The sequence below is a fragment of the Elephas maximus genome, chromosome 16 (assembly GCF_024166365.1).
Source record: "Elephas maximus indicus isolate mEleMax1 chromosome 16, mEleMax1 primary haplotype, whole genome shotgun sequence".
NCBI classification, from domain to species: domain Eukaryota; kingdom Metazoa; phylum Chordata; class Mammalia; order Proboscidea; family Elephantidae; genus Elephas; species Elephas maximus.
This window is the reverse complement of record NC_064834.1, coordinates 13,826,690-13,845,977: the sequence shown is the minus strand read 5'-3', so window position 1 is coordinate 13,845,977 and position 19,288 is coordinate 13,826,690. Positions and strand designations below refer to the sequence as shown.

The following is a 19,288-nucleotide window of genomic DNA, read 5'->3' as shown; positions in this document are numbered from 1 at the left end:
TGATGAGAAAACTAGGAATGGAGTAGGAGTAGCATTTGGATTATTACAGTTTAACCAAAGAATGTCATTTCTCTAATCAGTTACTGTAAAATTTGTCTTTCCAAGGGAAGGGAATTACACTGGTCTGTTTTAGACTTGTAGCCTGGTGTTTAAAAAGACTGGCACTCTCTAGGGTACTCACTGTTTGTGGAATGAATGGATGCTAAAGTGAATGAATGGAAAGTAGGAGCATTGTTTCATTTACCTGTAATATCACAGTAGTTCATCAGCCCCAGGACTCTTTGTGTGACTACACACTAGAAATCATACCACTGGGGAATGGAGGCTGCTGCTCCATTCCAGTGGCCTTATCTGAAGTTGAAATTTATACCCTCTGGTAGTGACAAAGCATGGGGTTCAGAGTAACAAAATCCTTGCTCCCAGGTGGTAATATGGGTACTGGCTGGGGCAGAAAATTACTAAGATCCTGTACTGTGGGAACGATTCCTGATAAAGTCAGTTCTTTTTGTCTCTACTTCCTACCCCAAATGGTTGCTTTCTTTTTAGAAAGTTGGTTTGGACTAATTCCCTTCTTCTCTCTTATTTTATAGGTGATACTGAGTCGGGGATGCTCTCATAATGAATGTCAACCAGTCAGCTCCTCCTTTGCCGCCATATGGGCAGCCCCAGTCTGTCTACCCAGGATATCATCAGTCCAGCTATGGTGGGCAATCAGGGTCCATGGTCCCCCCAGTCCCCTATGGAACCTCCTATAATGGCCCAGTACCAGGCTATCAGCAAACACCTCCCCCAGGTATGTATGTATTTCTAAGTTTCTTTTGAGCTGTGGAAGGGAATCATGAATCTGGTTCTCTGTCACTGAGATCCCTGTGGGCAGTCTGCCCTTCCCTGTTTTTATCATAGGATGACTGTTTCTGGTTCAAACTTAAGCATCTAGTGGAAGCATATCTTCCTGGTTTAGTGGCAGCTCACTTCTGGTGGGTATCACCCCGAGATGCAGCCTCACTCTGGTCAGAACTGGATGAAAGGGTTGTGGTCCCAGCTCCTCCAGAGACTGTGGCCAGGACTATTTCTTATTGTTCTAAAGTCTTCCTGAAATCACTTGTTCCTTGTGTATTGAGAATGCCTTTCAGTGGACAGAAGGTTCTATAAATGACTCTTGGAGCTAGTTCATGGAGGAAAAGTGTGGTGTTCATGGAGGAAAAGTGTGGTGTACATGTTCCTGATTTTTGATGCCTCTCATATCTTTCTGCTGATAGCATTCCTTTTCCTTTGCTTGTGTTTCCTTTGGTTCTTAGGTGCCCTGTAATTTCAGGACAATAGAAGAAGACTAACCTGGTGCTGCCCTTAGGATCAGTGTTTGGCTTTTATTTTACTTCTTCAAGGAAGGGCGGCTAGTACTTTACAAACTATCTAAAGGGGCTTCTTGGAAGAAGCAGGATCTTTAGTTAGGCTAATTGAGGACTTACTGTGTGCCCGCAAACTTTTTATATTTTTACTTTTAAGAGAGTAAATTCTGTAAAGGAATATGGGAAAAACAAGATACCAAGGAGGCATAGTAAGATCTAGGAAATGAATAAAGTATTACTATTTTAATTATAACTTTGAAAAAGTTATTCATGAGGTGTTGAGATTAGGTCTCATTTCTGTAAAAAATCTTTACCGTGGGTTGGGACTTTGGCTGGTCAGAGTCCACCTCTGCTCTCCCAAGTCCTGGCTTATCGTGATGGAGTTTGGCATTGCCTCAAGAGGCAGCTTTGTTATTGACAACAAAACACAGCAAAAGTGATGGTGCCATGCTGTCTCATTAGCAGGAGAGCAGCTAGGAGTACATAAAAAAAAAAAATAAAAACCCACTGCTGTCGAGTCGATTCCGACTCATAGCGACCCTACAGGACAGAGTAGAACTGCCCCATAGTTTCCAAGGAGTGCCGGGCGGATTTGAACTGCTGACCTCTTGGTTAGCAGCCATAGCCCTTAACCACTATACCACCAGGGTTTCCGAGGAGTACATAGCAAGGTGTATATAAGTTTTTGTATGAGAGACTGACTTGATTTGTAAACTTTCACTTAAAGTACAGTAAATAAAAAAAAGAAAAAGAAAAAAAGTGATGGTGCCAAGTAGCTAGTTTTCTTCTGGTGTTTCACCTGGGAAGGACAGTCGGGGTAGTATGCAGCAGATGGTTGGGGTAGTAGAAGTAGCTTGATGGGAACTCTGAGGAGTGGAAAGGATGAGCACAGCTTTTGTGCAAAGAATGGAGTAAAGCTTTTGTCAGAAGACAGGTGGCAGCACTAATGGGAGGGCAGGCCAACTGTCCTGACTTCAGCCTATGGGAAACACTTTCCTGAGCCATGTGCTGTTGGCCTCCTCACTTGGAGGTGGATGAAGAGGGTATGATTAGAGCAAGAATGTATAAAGAAGAAGGTGACAGAATAGTCTACCCAGGAGATGCCTCCTTTGCAACCTAGTTCAGTATATTACTTAATCATCTTCTGTGCACCTTTCTTATTTGTGCTTTAAGTCTCTGAGTTCTGGAGCAGAGTCCTTTCCTTAAAAGAATTGACTTTTTGTCAAGCTTAGGAAAATTAGGCTGTCTTGGATTGAGTGGCAGAGTGATCACAGGAAGGCCCTACATTCTTGGGGCTCTGGCTCCAGCTTCAACTCCTAGTATACCTGTCTCGGAGAGTGGAGGCTCTCTGACTGGGCATCCCTGTTGAGAATACTACTGTAGCTAGAGTTGTATGTTGATGGTATCATTTTACTATGAAGCTGTGGTATTGGGCCAGTGAAGGTCTGTCAGTTGCTGAGTATATTTATTCCAATTTTACGTTCCAGAACTGGGGAAATAACCACAGGATGGGTTTGGGGACCCATGGTACCCACTGTGAGATGGACTTGAGCTAAAACTCCATTGATAACCTGAGCTCCATAAGCCCCTACTCTGGCTGGTGGACCACAGTGACATTTTGGGTCTCTTGGGATTTTTTGGGGGGGATTAGTGTCAGTTTAGAGCTAGTGCCTAGTAATCTCCAAAAAGTCTGATTATTTTTTTCCCCCAGTGCATAGTCTCCCTGGTAAAAGACCACAGGTCACTTTGGGGAAGACAGGGAGAAAGATTAGCAGTATAAATTTTTGGAAGTATAGCAGGGTCCTTCTCAAGGGGACCTGGCCTCCCCTTCATTCAAGGGATTGTGAGTCTATAAACTGGCTCATCTGGGAATTGATTGAGGGGCCGTGACTCTCTGCAATCCTAAGGTGGAGGAGAAAATTATTTTCCAGTCACTTAGTTTTTGTCCTTTACCCTCAGGTGTGTCGAGAGCCCCACCTTCCTCAGGGGCACCTCCAGCCTCAACAGCACAGGCCCCCGGTGGCCAGGCTGCATACGGTCAGTTTGGCCAGGGAGATGTGCAGAATGGGCCAAGCTCCACTGTTCAGATGCAGAGGTATGTACTTGGGTCACGTAAAATCAGTCCGATGAAGCTACAGGATTAGGAGTGTGTGAGGGTCTGTTTCCTTGTCTTCTTTTCCACTGCATTGCCCATGGATCCCTTTTTCTTGTCCTTCCTCTCTTTCTATTTTCTGTTTCTCTTTTTTTTCCCCAGGTTGCAGGTTGCAGGTGCTGCTGATGCCCAGCCCTCTGGTTTATTGACCCAGCTTAGTGCCTGGGTTCTTTTGTATGTTCTTCCTTTCTCTGAACTTGAGGTTTTTCCCTTGACTAGACATACATCTTCAATAGTTGTCGTGGCTCCTACTAAGACTACGTTAAAGGTGAAGCAGGAAGAGGGAACCTTAGGATTATTTGTGTCTTTTCTGGCTTTCTCTCTTTCTCTAGATCAGGTACTTAGTTGGAGTGAGTGATTAAGTTTGGGCAAGGCCTATTAAGAAAGGAAAGCTATCTAAAGGAAAACCACATAAATGATGAAAACGTAGGTGGTGCATGGGTCAACTAACCTGTCTTAGCATGGAAGTCCATTAAAGGAGGGAGGTCATCTCTAGTGGAGTGTTGTGTTTTTTTGTTTTTTTTTTTTAAACAAAGAATAAATAATAACTGTGGGTTGGGGGGGAGTGTGGTAATGGAAGATCACTTTCTAACACTTTTATTGCGTGTCCAGAATATACATTATAAGCAATGAATGTAAGCCTGGAGGAGGAGCTTGGGAAGCTCTCTCTACCCTTGTGTATTGGGAACTGTGACAAGCAGTACAGGGAATTCATTCATTTGCTCAAAAATACTTACTTTGCTCAATTATGTGCTGGACATTGTTCTAAAAGTTGAGGATAAAGCAGTAAATCAGAGACCAAGTCTCTGTCTTCATGAAGCTTACATTCTAGAGGAGTATACAAAAGATAGTAAGTAGAAAAATATACATAAAATAAGACAGGGCGGGGATCTAGGGGATGACTGGTGATGAGGTAGAGAGCTGTTTTACATATGCTGGTCAAGGAAGGCCTCAGAGAAGTGATGAAGCAAGCCATGCAAAGATCTGAGGAAGAGTGTCTTAGGTAGAAGGAACAGCAGGTGCAAAGGCCCTGAGGCAGCAATTAATTTCTTGGGTATGAAGAAAAGCAAGGCGGCCAGTGTGGCTAGAGCAGAGTGGAGAGTGAAAGAGAAGTGGTAGAAAAACAACCAGGGACCATATCATGTAGTACTTTGAAAGCCATAAAAAGAAGTTTAAATTTGATTTTAGTAGCAATGAGAAGCCATTGGAGGGTTTTAAATTGGGAAGTAACATAGTGCCATTTGTTCATTCATTCATTTAATTGATTGATCAATCTTTTCATTGTAGTATAAAATATACAAAAAATAAAAGAGAAATACAAAAAACGTATGGCTTAGTGAATTATTATAAAGTGAACCCCCTTGTAACTACAACTTAGATGAAGAAATAGAAAAACAGGGAGAAATAGAATTGTCACCTACCCCAAAACCTGTTCCCTGTGTCCCAGCTCGGTCACAACCCTCTCCCTTCCCCACAAAATAACCATTGTCCATGCTTTCTAGGAGCCACTTTCTGTGTTTAAAAAATCTTTTACACGTGAATGTACATCCCTAGATGCTATAGATTAGTTTTACCCACTTTAAAAAAAACTTGGTGTGTCTTTCAGGTCTATAGATGGTCCCCCTCTATCCCTTTTGTTTACTCTTTATCTGTTGAAACACCCAAGTTTCTTACAGTCTGGATTTTCCTGGTTCCATATTCACGTTACAGTTCAACATGTTCCTCTTCCCTCTGTATTTCCTACAAATTGGCAGCTGGATACAGAGACTTAGGTTCGATCCCTGTGACAAGACTATGGGTAGTGTGGGTCCAGACAGTGGGAGGCATGTAAATATCTGTCTCTCTCTGTGATGTTAGCAGTCATTGATGCCTATATATATTAATTTGTTGAGTTTACAAAGCAGCGATATTTTGTTTCTTTTTCGTCTGTTAGTTTGAATACTATTATAAAGAGACAGTTTTCCCTGTCATTTGGCTACCTACCAGTTGAGCAATTCATATAGGAAATGTAGGATGAATGCTTGATTCTTTACCTCGCCAGTTTTCAAGGGAGTGAATTGGTCCCCTGTCATCTGCTGAAGGTGACCAATTCTTCTTTTTAATATTATTACAAATGTATGGATTTAAACTAGTTCATGGGTTTCAGTCCGTAGCAATTAGTATCATTATTGAAATTCAAAGTGTCCCTTCTTTGACCAATGGAAACCTCTTCCTGTTGAGCCTTGAGTCCTTTGACGTGACCCTGGTAGTCTTTAGGTATGGTGATCTTCATTTGTATTTTCTGATTACTGAGGAGATTGTGCAGCTTTTTAGCACCTTCTTTCACTGTCTGTATCTCTACTTTCGTTAATTGTCTATTACAGTTTTTGTCAATGTTTTCAACTGGGTTATCTTTTTCTTATTGATTAGTAGGAGTTCTTCATATATTCTGGATACTATTTTATATGTAAATGTATTTTCCACACTCATACGTTTTAAGCCCCAGACCTGGAATTAGCCTTTTCTCCAATAAGTCTTTTTTTTTTTTTTTAAGTCTTGTGTTTCAAGACTGTAATTTGGTTGCTAGATAATGTTCAGTCCTACTGAATTTGTCATTGTTTCTAGGCTTTTTCAGTGAACAAAGCTAAGAAATTCATATGTTCATATATTAGAGATAAAATACCTCATTAGTTTATATTGGTGCTTCCAATTCAAATTCGAGACTATAGAGCCTTTACTTAACCTCTTTCCTATTACATCTGTATCTCTTCTCCCACACTGAGAATCATGGTTCTCAAGAACAGTGAGGAAGATGGGATTAGGATATTGGAATATACCACAATTTCTCATTTACTCTACCCCTTACTACACACAACAGTCTCAGTACAGTACTATCACTGTCACCAGTGCGAATACTGAAAACATTTAAAAAAGTTATTTTGCATATGCTTTCCCCATTCTCTCATAATTAAAAACATTTATTTAAAAAGAGATCGCATTGCTGATTCAAGAGTAGAAATACAGAGGTGGCGCAGTGGTTAAAGCTCGGCTGCTAACCAGAAGGTCAGCAGCTCAAACCCAGCAGCCGCTCCTCGGAAGCCCTGTGGAGCAGTTCTATTCTGTCCTGTAGGGTTGCTGTGAGTTGAAATCGACTCCATGGCAACGGATTTTATTTATTTAGTTAGTTTCATTAGAAGGCTATTGTAGTAGTTCAGGTAAGAGATGATCTTGGGTTGGTTCAGGATGGTAGCAGTAGATGTGAGAAGTAGTCAGATTTGGGATACATTTTGAAGATAGAGTCAATAGAGTTGGATGTGAGTTAAGAGAGAAAGAGGGATTATCAATTATCTCTTAGCCTCTTGGCTTAATCAGCTGAGTAAATGGTAGTGCAATTTACTGAACGAGGAATACTTGAGAAGGAGCAGATTTTGGAGGTGAAATGAAGAGTTTTATTTTGGACATTATGAGTTTAAAACAGCTATTAGCTATCCAAGTGGTGATGTTGAGTAGGCAGTTGGATATACAGATTTGCAGCTCAGAGACGATGACGTCAGAACTGGAGATACACATTTGGGAGTCCTCAGTGTAGAGATAATATTTAAAGCCAGGGGGCTGGATGAAATCACTTAGAGAGAGAGCACTGAGAGTAAAGATTAGAATTGAGGACTGAACCTTAGAGCTTACGAACATTTAAAAGGAAGAAAGAGGAGGAGCCATCAAAAGACAATGAAAAAGAGCAGTGTGAAGTAGGAGTTAAGCCAGGAGAGTTTGGTGTCCTGAAATCAGAACTGACCATTGGATTTGGCAAGGTCAACATCATTGACAAATATATGGTTTCAGTATTTTTATACTATGAATGACAAAAAATGTAGAGCCCTACCAAGAGCTTGGGGAGATAAGGCTCATGATCTAATAAGTGGATAGTGTGAAGAAAGTTGTACTAAGAAAATACTAGTTGAATGAATGAAAAGTGTTAAAATGCACGGATAATAGAGGCTGAGAAAAATATAAAGTACCAATTATATAGTTAAGACAACATGGCAGGAAGTATAAATCAGAAGTTTCATTGTAATATTCTTAACAACTACTGTTATGACTGATTCATTCCTGAAATCTCAGGCACTTGTTATGTATAATGCCCTAAGTTGTAGATTGTTCAACAATCTGCAGTAATATCACCATAAAACACTAGTGCAATGGCATGTAGATGATACGCAATGATTTTGTATTTATATTTGAATATGCATCTGATATTATAGGAGTGTCCAACATAGCAGCTATCCAAGAACAAAGCTTTGTTAGATATTAGTTCCAGCTGGAAGGCTACCTGGTTTGTGTCCTGTTTCTTTAGTCCTTTTCTAGTAGAGTTAGATGATACAACCTTGCTTGCTGAAAGTAAAGAGGACTTGAAGCACTTTCTGATGAAGATCAACAACTACAGCCTTCAATATGGATTACAGCTCAACATAAAGAAAGCAGAAATCCTCACAAAACTGGACCAATAAGCAACATCATGATAAATGTAGAGAATATTGAAGATGTCAAGGATTTCATATTACATGAATCCACAGTCAAAAGCCCATGGAAGCAGCAGTCAATCATTCACATTGGTATAGAATGCCAAACTCAGCTGACCTGCTCCCCTGATCTCACAGATTTTTGTGACACCTTTCCTAGGATAAAGTGATAAATACTGTGTATGATTGGTCCCACTTCTATTAAGTGCCTGTAATGTGCGTGCTGTGCGCACCTTCCCTTCAACTCCTTCACTGATGTGGTTTGCCAACAAAGGACTGAGGCCAAAAAAGCAAAACCCATTGCTGTCCAGTCAATTCAGACTCATAGCGACCATATAGGACAGAGTAGAACTGCCCCATAGGATTTCCAAGGCTGTAACCTTTACGAAGTAGACTGCCACATCTTTCTCCTGTGAAGTGGCTGGTGGGTTCAAACCACCAGCCTTCTGGTTAGCAGCTGAGCGCTTAACTACTGCACCATCAGGATGGAGGCAGAGGAGGTGATAATTTATCCAGCAGAGTAAATAGTATTTGATATGAGGGTGCTCGGCATACGTTTGTAGAATGAACTTAGTGGAAAACAGAGTTTGCCATGAATAATCATGGTGTAGATAATGAAGAATTTAATTTATCCACAAATGTACAAAAGTATGAAGCCATAACAGAGTCCAGGATAGGAGTAAACCAAACTAAAAAAACCAAACCTGTTGCCTTCGAGTCGATTCCAATTCATAGCAACCCTGTAGGAACTCTATAGGACAGAGTAGAACTGCCCCATGGGGTTTCCAGGGAGCGCCTGATGGATTTAAACTGTTGACCTTTTGGTTAGCAGCCAAACTCTTAACCACTATGCCACCAGGGTTTCTGGATAGGAGTAAGATTCTGTAAAACAAAATGGCTTCTTGTATGATGTGGAGCTCCTACCAACTTTCAAGGGTGCCACAGCCCAGTAGTCACCTTTGCTTTCCTTCTCTTCTTAGGCACCCTGGATCTCAGCCATTCGGGTCAGCCCCACTGGTCCCTGTGGTCAGCCAGCCAACTGTGCTTCAGCCCTACGGCCCTCCTCCAACAAGTACACAGGTGACTGCTCAGCTGGCAGGAATGCAGATCAGTGGTGCTGCGGCCCCAGCCCCTCCCCCTGGAGGGCTGGGCTATGGTGAGTAGTTGTGACCGCAGGAATGTTACTGTCCCCTTCTTTTCAGAGCCATTGGGCTCTGGGGCGAATACCAGTGCTTTATTTCCTTGCTTTTGAGCCCCAGAGGATGGGATAGCTACAGCTGCCCCTCTTGGTGGAAGGGGAAGTAATTTACTGATCAAGGAGGGAGGATGACTAGGATCCTGATTCTACCTCTTCTACTTCTCAGGCCCACCAACATCGCTGGCCTCAGCCTCAGGAAGCTTCCCTAACTCTGGTCTGTATGGCTCCTATCCTCAGGGCCAGGCTCCTCCCCTTAGCCTGGCCCAGGGTCATCCTGGGGCTCAGCCTCCCCAGCGATTTACCCCACCACAGGCTTCCAGTTTCACACCTCCAGCTTCAGGAGGGCCTCGGATGCCTTCAGTGACTGGTCCACTCCTGCCTGGGCAGGGTTTTGGGGGCCCCTCTGTGAGCCAGCCCAACCATGTGTCCTCACCTCCTCCTCCTCAAGCCCTGCCTCCTGGCACCCAGATGACTGGGCCACCAGGACCACCGCCACCTATGCACTCCTCCCAGCCAGGCTATCAGCTGCAACAAAATGGTGAGTCTTTCCCTAGGTTTGTTCTGCTAGGAGCCAAAGGCTTTAGCTATTCACTTGTTGTTTTTTGATTTTTTTGTTTTTTAGGATTGCTTGCTAAACGGTAAACTTGATGGACAGTTTCAGGGTATAATTATTATTAGGATGTGGCGTTAATAAGATGAGTAGTTCAATAGTGTGGTCCTTCTCTGAAATGGCTTCTCCAGGCATTACTCTACCTCATAATTCTATGTTTATAGGAATCTAGACACTTCCTTAGAAGTCTAGTCTTTTCCCTAAGGTCTTAAGAGAAGAGATGGAAAGGATTTTGGGTTCATGAACCTTTTGCTCTTGTCTCTCAGGTTCCTTTGGACCAGTCCGGGGCCCTCAGCCCAACTATGGAAGTCCTTACCCTGGAGCACCCACCTTTGGCAGCCAGCCAGGGCCTCCCCAACCACTGCCTCCTAAGCGCCTGGATCCTGATGCCATCCCAAGCCCTGTAAGTAGATACTTAAGTGGTTCTGGGGAAAGAGTTTGAGTCTGCCAGATGAATGGGTCAACCTAGAAGGGATGTTTGCCTAGTATTTTCTGATTATTTTCCCTTTTCATTCATCTTGTAGGCATAAAACCTAAAATGTAATTTTTTGACTCTTTGAACTGACCTTGAGGAATCTTTGGGGAACCGTTTTACTCCATAGCAGGGCAGGAAAGGAAGAGAACCAAGAGAAATCGCCAGTGACAGTAACTCTGGGCTGAATGCTGTGTTCTGTCATTATTGGACATATCATGGTAACCTCTGCCCTTCTATGGAGTACTGGCTAGTCCAGGTCTTGTCTGCCTCAGACCTAGAAGGACAGCATTCTTCCTAATGGGTAAAGCAGGCGGGAAGTCTCTGGTGTTAGGTGTTAAGAGAAGGAACCTCGCTGGTTTCTCTCTGCCCCCACTTGGGCAGTGTTTTAGGAGGCAGTCCCCATTACTTTTGGTTGCTGTGTAGATGGGGAAGTGATCTACAGTTCGCAAGGGCAATGTGTGTTTAAAATTCCTGTGGGGAAGCTGCCTCTTCCCAGAAAGAGGGTGAATCTCACCCTCTGAAGCAGCAGAATCCTTCGATACTCCTTATCATACTCGGAATAGAGGCGGAGCTATACTCCTAAGTGGGGGTTACTTTATAGTTCTGTCTGCAACATTTGCTATGTCAGTTACCTCACCATGCTTAGCCATTGTCATATTCCATCCTGTTCTCTTCCCTCTTCCTTTGGGGGAGCTACCATGGTGAGGGAGCCTGTTGGCTAAGGAGAACCCAGGAGGATTAAGCAGTCCTTTCCTTCTTTCAGTGAGAAGAAGCATCTCGTTGGATGTGAGGGGAGGGTTTTTTCAGCATAAAGATAGTCCATAGCATGGGAAATTTGGCCTTTTGGAGAGAACATCCCTCTACTTTAAGGCTTCTCCAGTTCAGCCCCTGTCTGTATGATCCCTGCTTGTTTCCTGTTTGCTCCCTTTCCTTATCTTTCTACATCATAGTCTGAGCCATCAAAGCCTCTGTGTTGGGCCATAAAGACTTGGAATTTCAGATCCAGTGGGGCCTAATTTCAGCAGTATGAGCTGGGCTCCAGCTGTTCCTGTCTAACCCATTAGGGTTAAGAGAAGTAACATCTGCTTCTTGTTCTTTTGTCTCCCTCCCTGTATTCCCCTGCTGCCTTTATGTTAAAACACTAAAAGCAACTCAATGAGCTGCCTCCTCAGCAGAAAACCAGGCACAGAATAGATCCTGATGCCATTCCTAGTCCAGTAAGTGCAGGGGGTGGGGGTGTGTGTGCGTGCCATCCCTGTGTTAGTGCCACCCATGCATGCCTGTGACCTCATCTTCACCTCATCCACCATGTCCATCCTTCTCCATGCTCTTTCCTTTGCCCTTCTGGACCGTTGCCTTTACAAGCTAGAAGGTTGTGCATGCCTCCAGTCACCCAGTAATGACGAGGTAGCAAGCTGTTAGCAATGGTTTATGTAGGGGCGGTAGGAGATCCGGCTTTAAGGGGCGGGGGCCAGGTGGCATGTTAAGCTTTGGTTTTAGTCCTGCTGGCTCTTCCAGGAGCCTGCATGTGACTTGTGAGGGAATAAGACAAAGCGGAGCAGTAGACCCTCCCACTTTGGGTTTGATTCGTCCACAGCTGGTTGTGGAGAGACATTTGGGTAGGTGGCTACTAATGTACATGTTCATGGTATCCCGAAATGACATTTCTTACAGGAGAAGGGACTGCTAGTTTGGGAAAGTGTGGGCCACTTTCTCATCTGGAGAATCTGACTATATTTCTAAGCTTCAACCCCTTCTGCTATGAGATGTGGAGTATTGTTCTCCCTTTACTTTCTCTGGTTTTACTAAAGCCATCTGGAAGTAAGTAACTGACTGGAATTCACCAGCCTGCACAAGGGTTTGATTAACAGCTTTACAAGTGCTTTTGTTTTTCTTCACTGGATATGTCAAGATGTGGGGGACTGAGGATTGGGTACTTATCCTCTCCCTGCACACATACACATGGATGCTTACCTGACCGTAAGGCAGCATCTGCTTCCTCACCTTACCTGATCATTTCTGGTCGTTTTAGCCTCTCCTCACCCTGTCCCTTGTACTTTCATTGAGTGTAGAGCCATTCCGGGTAGATTCATTTTCACACGGTTACTGTTGTCTGTTTTCCTCCTCTTAGAATATGTCTTCAGGAGAAGAGGGGGAAGGCTTGATGGGGGAGGGGAGTGTTGAAAGTTTATGATTAGAGCTGGAGCTTTCCTGGAGTGGAGGGTGATTACTATTGATTGGGAGTTGTGGGGCAGTTCATAAAGCAGTCCATTCTCAGTGTTGCCTGCCCAGCATTTTGCTGCTGGCGCTAGAGTGGAAGATTGGCATTGTACCATCTTACGTGATCTCCAGAAGGAGAGCAGGCCTGGTGCATGAGATGCTCTTTGGCGAATTATTAGTTTCTGTGCTGCAGCTCCAGTCTTTCTTTCTCCTGGGATCTGATGCTTCCTTTTCTTCTCTCATCTCACTCACTTCATTTCTCCCTGCAGATTCAGGTCATTGAGGATGACAGGAACAACCGGGGTTCAGAGCCATTTGTTACTGGAGTACGGGGGCAGGTGCCACCTTTAGTCACCACCAACTTTCTGGTGAAAGACCAAGGTGAGAAGAACATCAGCTTCTACTGTGGAGGCTTTTTCTCCAAGATTATCAACTTGTTGGTGGGGCTTTAGTCAGTCTTTAACCAGAGACCAGTCCTCCATTGGTCTTTGGGGGAAAAAAAGCCACCACCAGCTCTAGCATTTTTGAGAGTGATGGAGTGGATCAGCAGTGGAAGACGGGTGTCTGTAGGGGATTCTGTCATCTGACTCAGGTCTTCTGCCTTCTCCTTTAGGGAATGCAAGTCCCCGATACATCCGATGCACATCCTATAATATCCCTTGCACATCTGACATGGCTAAGCAGGCTCAGGTGCCCCTGGCAGCCGTCATCAAGCCTCTGGCAAGGCTGCCCCCAGAGGAGGTGAGTCAGTGAAGGGGCTGGAGTATAACAGAAGGGAAGGAGGGAGGGGAATAAGGGTTCTGCTGGATGTGATTCCGGCCATCACAATGGAAGTTTTGGTTGGGCAGGAGGGGAGAGTATCTTCAGTAGTTTTCTATCCCAGGGCCCGCATCTGGAGGGGACAGTAGAGATGAAAGCAAAAGTCCAAGGAATTGCTGGGTGGGAGCAGGGGCCAACCTAGAGGGGAGGAGACAGCTGGCATGAGGAGTTTCGCATAGCAGATTATCTTCGGATGGTTAGAAACATTCTATTTTTTCTTATATGCTGTCCTATCATCCCGGATAGGTTAGGGATATTAGAATAGCATATGAGAAAAAAAGTAGATGAGAAGCCAGTCGTCCTTCCCTCCCCTGTCACCCCAATACCTGAAATCGTGAAAAGAGAGAGGGCTAGGCAGCAGCTCATGTTCATGCCTAGTTCTTCCAGTTTAGGATGCGATTCTCTATAACTGAAAGCTCAAGGCGCACATTGCATCCTGCTGTCCTCTCTGTTTTGCTTTGTGTTTGCTCTTTCTCTCTTACTGGGTCCCAATGGGGATGGTTGGACACTTGGGTCCTGATCCCTTATCTGTAGGGTGACATCTACCTGGGGTATCAGTAGGTGCCACAGAAACTCAAGGATGAGGGAAGACAAGTGTCATAGATACTTGGTTGGGGAAGGAAGCAGGAGTCAAGATCCCTAGGGCAAGAGTGAAGGGGATTAGAGACAGGGCCAGAAACAAGAATCTTAGGTAATCTTTGGCCTTCTCTTCCTATATCATCCAGCCCCTGGCATGGTATGGCCAGTTTCATAGTCCCTCCTCTCTTTCAAGGAGAACTGCAGTTCTGGGGATGGGGGGTAGGGAGACGGAGTTACAGGATTTAGACTTTTAGGGACGTTTTCCTGTGACCAGGACCCTCATCACTTGTCCTCATTTCCCCTTCACCAGTGTACTCCCTCCCCAAGGCAGAATATCTGAGCCATGCCCCTTCTCCCTCCAGGTTGTTACTTCTCATCTGTTGCCACATGTCTGAACCCACTGTAGCTTTCCCTCCATGTCTGAGACCCGCCCCCTTTGCTCCTTAGGCTTCTCCGTATGTCGTGGACCATGGAGAATCTGGCCCTTTGCGCTGCAATCGCTGCAAAGCATACATGTGTTCCTTCATGCAGTTCATCGAGGGAGGGAGGCGCTTCCAGTGCTGCTTTTGCAGCTGTATCAATGATGGTATGTTCAAGGAGGCTGGGATTAGGGGGGTGGGGGGGTCTTGACTACATCTTCATTGCTCTCTTTCTCGTTAGATAGGTGAGGGTCCATTTTTCAGGAGTTGGGGAAGTAGGGCACACATGGGGAAGTGGAGGCAATGGAGTGAACTCAGCCAGGGCCAGACTTACTAAGATTGAGAGTGAACCTTTGAGTAACACACTGCCATACTCCCCACAGTTCCCCCCCAGTATTTTCAACACCTGGATCATACCGGCAAACGTGTGGATGCTTATGAACGTCCTGAGCTATCTCTGGGTTCTTATGAATTCCTGGCCACTGTAGATTACTGCAAGGTGAGGGCAGGTAGCATGGGGAGGAACAGTGGGTGGAGGATAATGAGACAGCTAAGAACTGCTGTTATCATTTCCCTCCCCTCACCCCTTCCTTGTCCCCTTTGATACTGACTTCTCTCCAGGCAACTAATATCCTTACCAGTACCCCTCTCCGAACATTTCCTTCCTCTGCAGAATAACAAGTTCCCCAGCCCTCCTGCCTTCATCTTCATGATTGACGTCTCCTACAATGCCATCAGGAGTGGTCTTGTTAGGCTCCTCTGTGAGGAGCTCAAGTCACTGTTAGACTTTCTACCTAGGTGAGAGTTACGGAGCTGAGGTGCTTCCTTTGGGTAATGATGGGGTGTCTGGGTTGATTGAGAAGATGGAGCCTGATGTCGTGAAGTTGGGGGTGGTGGAAAAGGTGGCAAGACTGGGTAACACTGTCACCTTTACAGGGAGGGTGGGGCCGAAGAGTCTGCAATCCGTGTTGGATTTGTCACCTATAATAAGGTGCTCCACTTCTACAACGTGAAGAGCTCACTGGCTCAGCCACAGATGATGGTTGTATCTGATGTGGCTGACATGTTTGTGCCACTGCTGGATGGCTTCCTGGTCAATGTCAATGAGTCCCGGACAGTCATCACCAGGTAAGAACTAAATTGTGAATGGGGACAAAGATGGGGTGGAGTGGGTACAACCACAGAAGGCTAGGGAGTTGAACAGAGGCTCAACAGATGGACAGGAGCTGAGGCTTAGGAGTTTTCAGAGTCTGGGGACCAAGTGACTCTTCAGGGAATTGAAAAGTGAGGAATCTGGACAGCAATTTTGATTGTCTCCCAACACTTATCTCTTCAGTTTATTGGATCAGATTCCAGAAATGTTTGCAGACACAAGGGAGACGGAGACAGTATTTGCCCCAGTTATCCAGGCTGGGATGGAGGCTCTGAAGGTAAGACTGGAGTCCCTAGAAGTCTTCCCTGCTTCACTTCTCTCAGACCATTTTACCCACTGGGATACAACCCCAGTTTCTTTAGTGATTATTGACTGTCCAGCGAGTCCGCCTGTCTGTCATAGTTGGCTCTGAATAAATGAAGACAGAAGGGATGAATGAATAATGGATGAGTAAAGGAAAGAGTGAACAAGTAGTCTTCTCTTCTTTCCTAGGCTGCTGAATGTGCAGGGAAGCTGTTTCTGTTCCACACATCCCTGCCCATTGCAGAGGCACCAGGAAAACTGAAGAACAGGGATGACAGGAAGTTAATCAACACAGACAAGGAGAAGGTGTGGGTTGGAAAGTGGGGGGAGGATGAACCTGTTACAGAGGAAGGTGGTGACTCCTCACAATGCCAAACTCTTGCCTTTTATGAGGGGAACTGGGACCAGACACCCCGTCATTTCACATGTCACATGTGTGACTCCCAACCTTCTTCATTGGCTCCCACACCTCTCTATCCTATCTCATCCCCAAAGCCCTTGGTCAACCATCGCAAACTCCCTGGAGGCCGGGCTGAAGTCTTACAAGTATTTGTCCCATACTGCATAGAGGGTGGAGCCGAGATATCGGAATATTTTCTTCTGTTCCTCCCAGACTCTCTTCCAGCCTCAGACAGGTGCCTATCAGTCCCTGGCCAAGCAGTGTGTGGCCCAAGGCTGCTGTGTAGACCTCTTCCTCTTCCCTAACCAGTATGTGGACGTGGCCACGCTCTCCGTGGTGCCCCAGCTCACTGGTGGCTCTGTCTACAAATATGCTTGCTTTCAGGTATGGCACGGGACTCTGGGTGGCAGGTGGCAGCAGAGCTGGGAATGCCTGCCTATGTGTGGAGTGACTTTCTGTTGACTCACTGATAGGAACAGTGTTTAAGGAGAAGACTATTTAGTGTAAAGAAGAGAGCCACAAGAGTGTGGTGGTTAGGAACATGGGACCTGGAATCGGTCTTGGGTTGATATTCTGGCAGTATGGTGATAATGTGTCACTTACTAGTGATATGACCTAGGAGAAATTACGGTCACTCTGTAAAGTGAGATTTTAATACTTTTTACTGAGGATTTGCCATCAGAATTAAATAAGATACATGTAAAGCACTTAGTGTGGTACCTTGCCCGTGATCAGTGCTTACAAGCTGTCATCATCGTCAACATCATCATTATCATTGTCACTATTATTACTGCTAAGCAGGCCTGTAGAATGGAGGGGGTGCAGGGAGATCGTCTGTGTTGTGATATGACTCTGGGCCTGCGGGGCTGCAGGTGGAGAATGACCAGGAACGGTTTCTGAGTGACCTGCGACGGGATGTGCAGAAGGTCGTTGGCTTTGATGCTGTGATGCGGGTCCGGACAAGCACGGGTCAGTCCTGGTTGGAGAAAAGCAGGTGGGGGGCTAAATCTGGGAGGGAGACACATGGCATCTGTCATCCTTTTAGCCCTGACCCTGTCTGTGTGGCCTCAGGTATCCGTGCTGTAGATTTCTTTGGAGCTTTCTTCATGAGCAACACAACAGATGTGGAGCTGGCTGGGCTGGATGTGGACAAGACAGTGACCGTGGAGTTCAAGCATGATGATCGGCTTAATGAGGAGAGCGGAGCCCTTCTGCAGGTGGCAGGCGGGAGGCAGGGCCCAGGGAGGAAGTGTCACTTCACTGGTTATGAATAGGCTGCAGGGAAGAGAGTGGCGGGTGGGTAGAGACGGCTGGAAGACGAGGCTAGGGAAGGGATGGCTTGTCTTTCCTCTAGTTTACTCTTAACAATAGAGCAAAGGGGCAATTTCTCAGAGCCCCCCTCTTCCCTTCCCCTAGTGTGCCCTGCTCTACACCAGCTGTGCGGGGCAGCGTCGGCTTCGCATCCACAACCTGGCCCTGAACTGCTGCACCCAGCTGGCTGATCTTTATCGAAACTGTGAGACTGACACACTCATCAACTACATGGCCAAGTTTGGTGAGGGAGAGGCAGGGCAGGGTGGGATTGGGGTTGAGAGGAAGGTCCAGGATGGTCAACAGTTCAACATTCCTGGGTAGGTGTGGTGGTGGGAAGGCACATATATTGGGGTAGCTGACTTCTGCTATCTCTCTTTTCCATCCAGCGTACCGGGGGGTCCTAAGCAGTCCTGTGAAGACTGTTCGTGACACTCTCATCACCCAGTGTGCCCAGATCCTGGCCTGTTACCGAAAGAACTGTGCCAGCCCTTCCTCTGCAGGACAGGTGGGGCAAGCCTGTTGGAAGAGGGGCTGTTGAGATGGATTTTGCATTTCGGAGAGATTTCTCATGATCATTGGCTTTATTTTGATAAACTTCTTAGTTGATCCTGCCTGAGTGCATGAAGCTACTCCCAGTTTACCTGAACTGTGTGTTGAAGAGCGATGTCCTACAGCCTGGAGCTGAAGTCACCACTGATGACCGTGCCTATGTCCGACAGCTGGTTACCTCTATGGATGTGGCTGAGACCAACGTCTTCTTCTACCCTCGGCTCCTACCGTTGGTGCGATTGAGGGTTGTAGTGTGAGATACTGCATGACAAAGGGGCACCTTAGAGGAGGAGAAGGGGAAGGACATACCTTATCTGATACAATTTTCATATTGAGACAGCTACTGAGACCCCAGAAGGAGTGGTCTCTAGGGACTTTGTTTTCTGGGGAAAAAAATTTTTTTTTGGTGCGGACAGACTGGTTTCATGGTCCTTAGTAATCCTTTGCCCCATTCCTTCTGTCTAGACGAAGTCTCCCATTGAGAATACCACTGAACCACCAGCAGTTCGAGCATCTGAGGAGCGTCTAAGCAACGGGGATATATATTTGCTGGAGAATGGGCTCAACCTTTTCCTCTGGGTGGGAGCAAGTGTCCAGCAGGGTGTTGTCCAGAGCCTCTTCAGTGTCTCCTCCTTCAGTCATATCACCAGTGGCTTGGTGAGGGCAGGGAGTCAAGGAGAATGTGGGTTTGGAAGGGCATGTTGTGATAAGAGTGGGAGCCAATAAAGCCAGCCTGGTAGTACCTTGAAATATCAGAGAATGTAACTCAGGGAACACTTAGGGGGAAGGGAGGGTGCCGTATTCCCAGATATGATACGTAAATCTCTGCTGCCTCATCTTAACTGGACTCAAGAGTACCTTACCCAGGGATAAATAAATTTTGTGTTTCAGAGTGTTCTGCCAGTTCTGGATAATCCACTGTCCAAGAAGGTGCGAGGCCTCATTGATAGCTTAAGGGCACAGAGATCCCGATACATGAAGGTAACCCCGGATTTCTCTTGTCAAGTCCTCCGCTGGAAGGGGGTTGGGAGTGAGTGACTGGGTAGTGGGGTTTCAGGACGCGTTACTTCCCTCTGGCCCTACCTCATGACCCTGCATTCTGGCCGTAGCTGATCGTGGTGAAACAGGAGGACAAGCTGGAGACGCTGTTCAAGCATTTCCTGGTGGAAGACAAGAGCCTGAGTGGGGGAGCATCCTATGTAGACTTTCTCTGTCACATGCACAAGGAGATTCGGCAGCTCCTGAGCTAGAA

The 19,288-nt window shown here is 45.8% G+C and overlaps 1 protein-coding gene across 1 annotated transcript in view; it reads left to right on the top strand.

Moving 5' to 3' along the window:
• The window catches only part of SEC24C (SEC24 homolog C, COPII coat complex component), a 20,599-nt gene extending 1,311 nt beyond the window's left edge, over window positions 1–19,288 (top strand). Inside the window, exons 2-23 of the mRNA XM_049855078.1 lie at window positions 591–793; window positions 3,309–3,444; window positions 8,978–9,153; window positions 9,362–9,733; window positions 10,072–10,208; window positions 12,770–12,881; window positions 13,114–13,241; window positions 14,346–14,484; window positions 14,701–14,816; window positions 14,991–15,115; window positions 15,254–15,445; window positions 15,654–15,747; window positions 15,963–16,079; window positions 16,387–16,557; window positions 17,046–17,142; window positions 17,245–17,390; window positions 17,590–17,728; window positions 17,874–17,992; window positions 18,090–18,269; window positions 18,502–18,693; window positions 18,928–19,017; window positions 19,146–19,288. Coding sequence (XP_049711035.1) covers window positions 619–793; window positions 3,309–3,444; window positions 8,978–9,153; window positions 9,362–9,733; window positions 10,072–10,208; window positions 12,770–12,881; window positions 13,114–13,241; window positions 14,346–14,484; window positions 14,701–14,816; window positions 14,991–15,115; window positions 15,254–15,445; window positions 15,654–15,747; window positions 15,963–16,079; window positions 16,387–16,557; window positions 17,046–17,142; window positions 17,245–17,390; window positions 17,590–17,728; window positions 17,874–17,992; window positions 18,090–18,269; window positions 18,502–18,693; window positions 18,928–19,017; window positions 19,146–19,286 — 3,294 coding nt within the window. The 5' untranslated portion in view covers window positions 591–618 and the 3' untranslated portion in view covers window positions 19,287–19,288. The remainder of the gene's footprint in view (window positions 1–590; window positions 794–3,308; window positions 3,445–8,977; window positions 9,154–9,361; window positions 9,734–10,071; window positions 10,209–12,769; window positions 12,882–13,113; window positions 13,242–14,345; window positions 14,485–14,700; window positions 14,817–14,990; window positions 15,116–15,253; window positions 15,446–15,653; window positions 15,748–15,962; window positions 16,080–16,386; window positions 16,558–17,045; window positions 17,143–17,244; window positions 17,391–17,589; window positions 17,729–17,873; window positions 17,993–18,089; window positions 18,270–18,501; window positions 18,694–18,927; window positions 19,018–19,145) is intronic.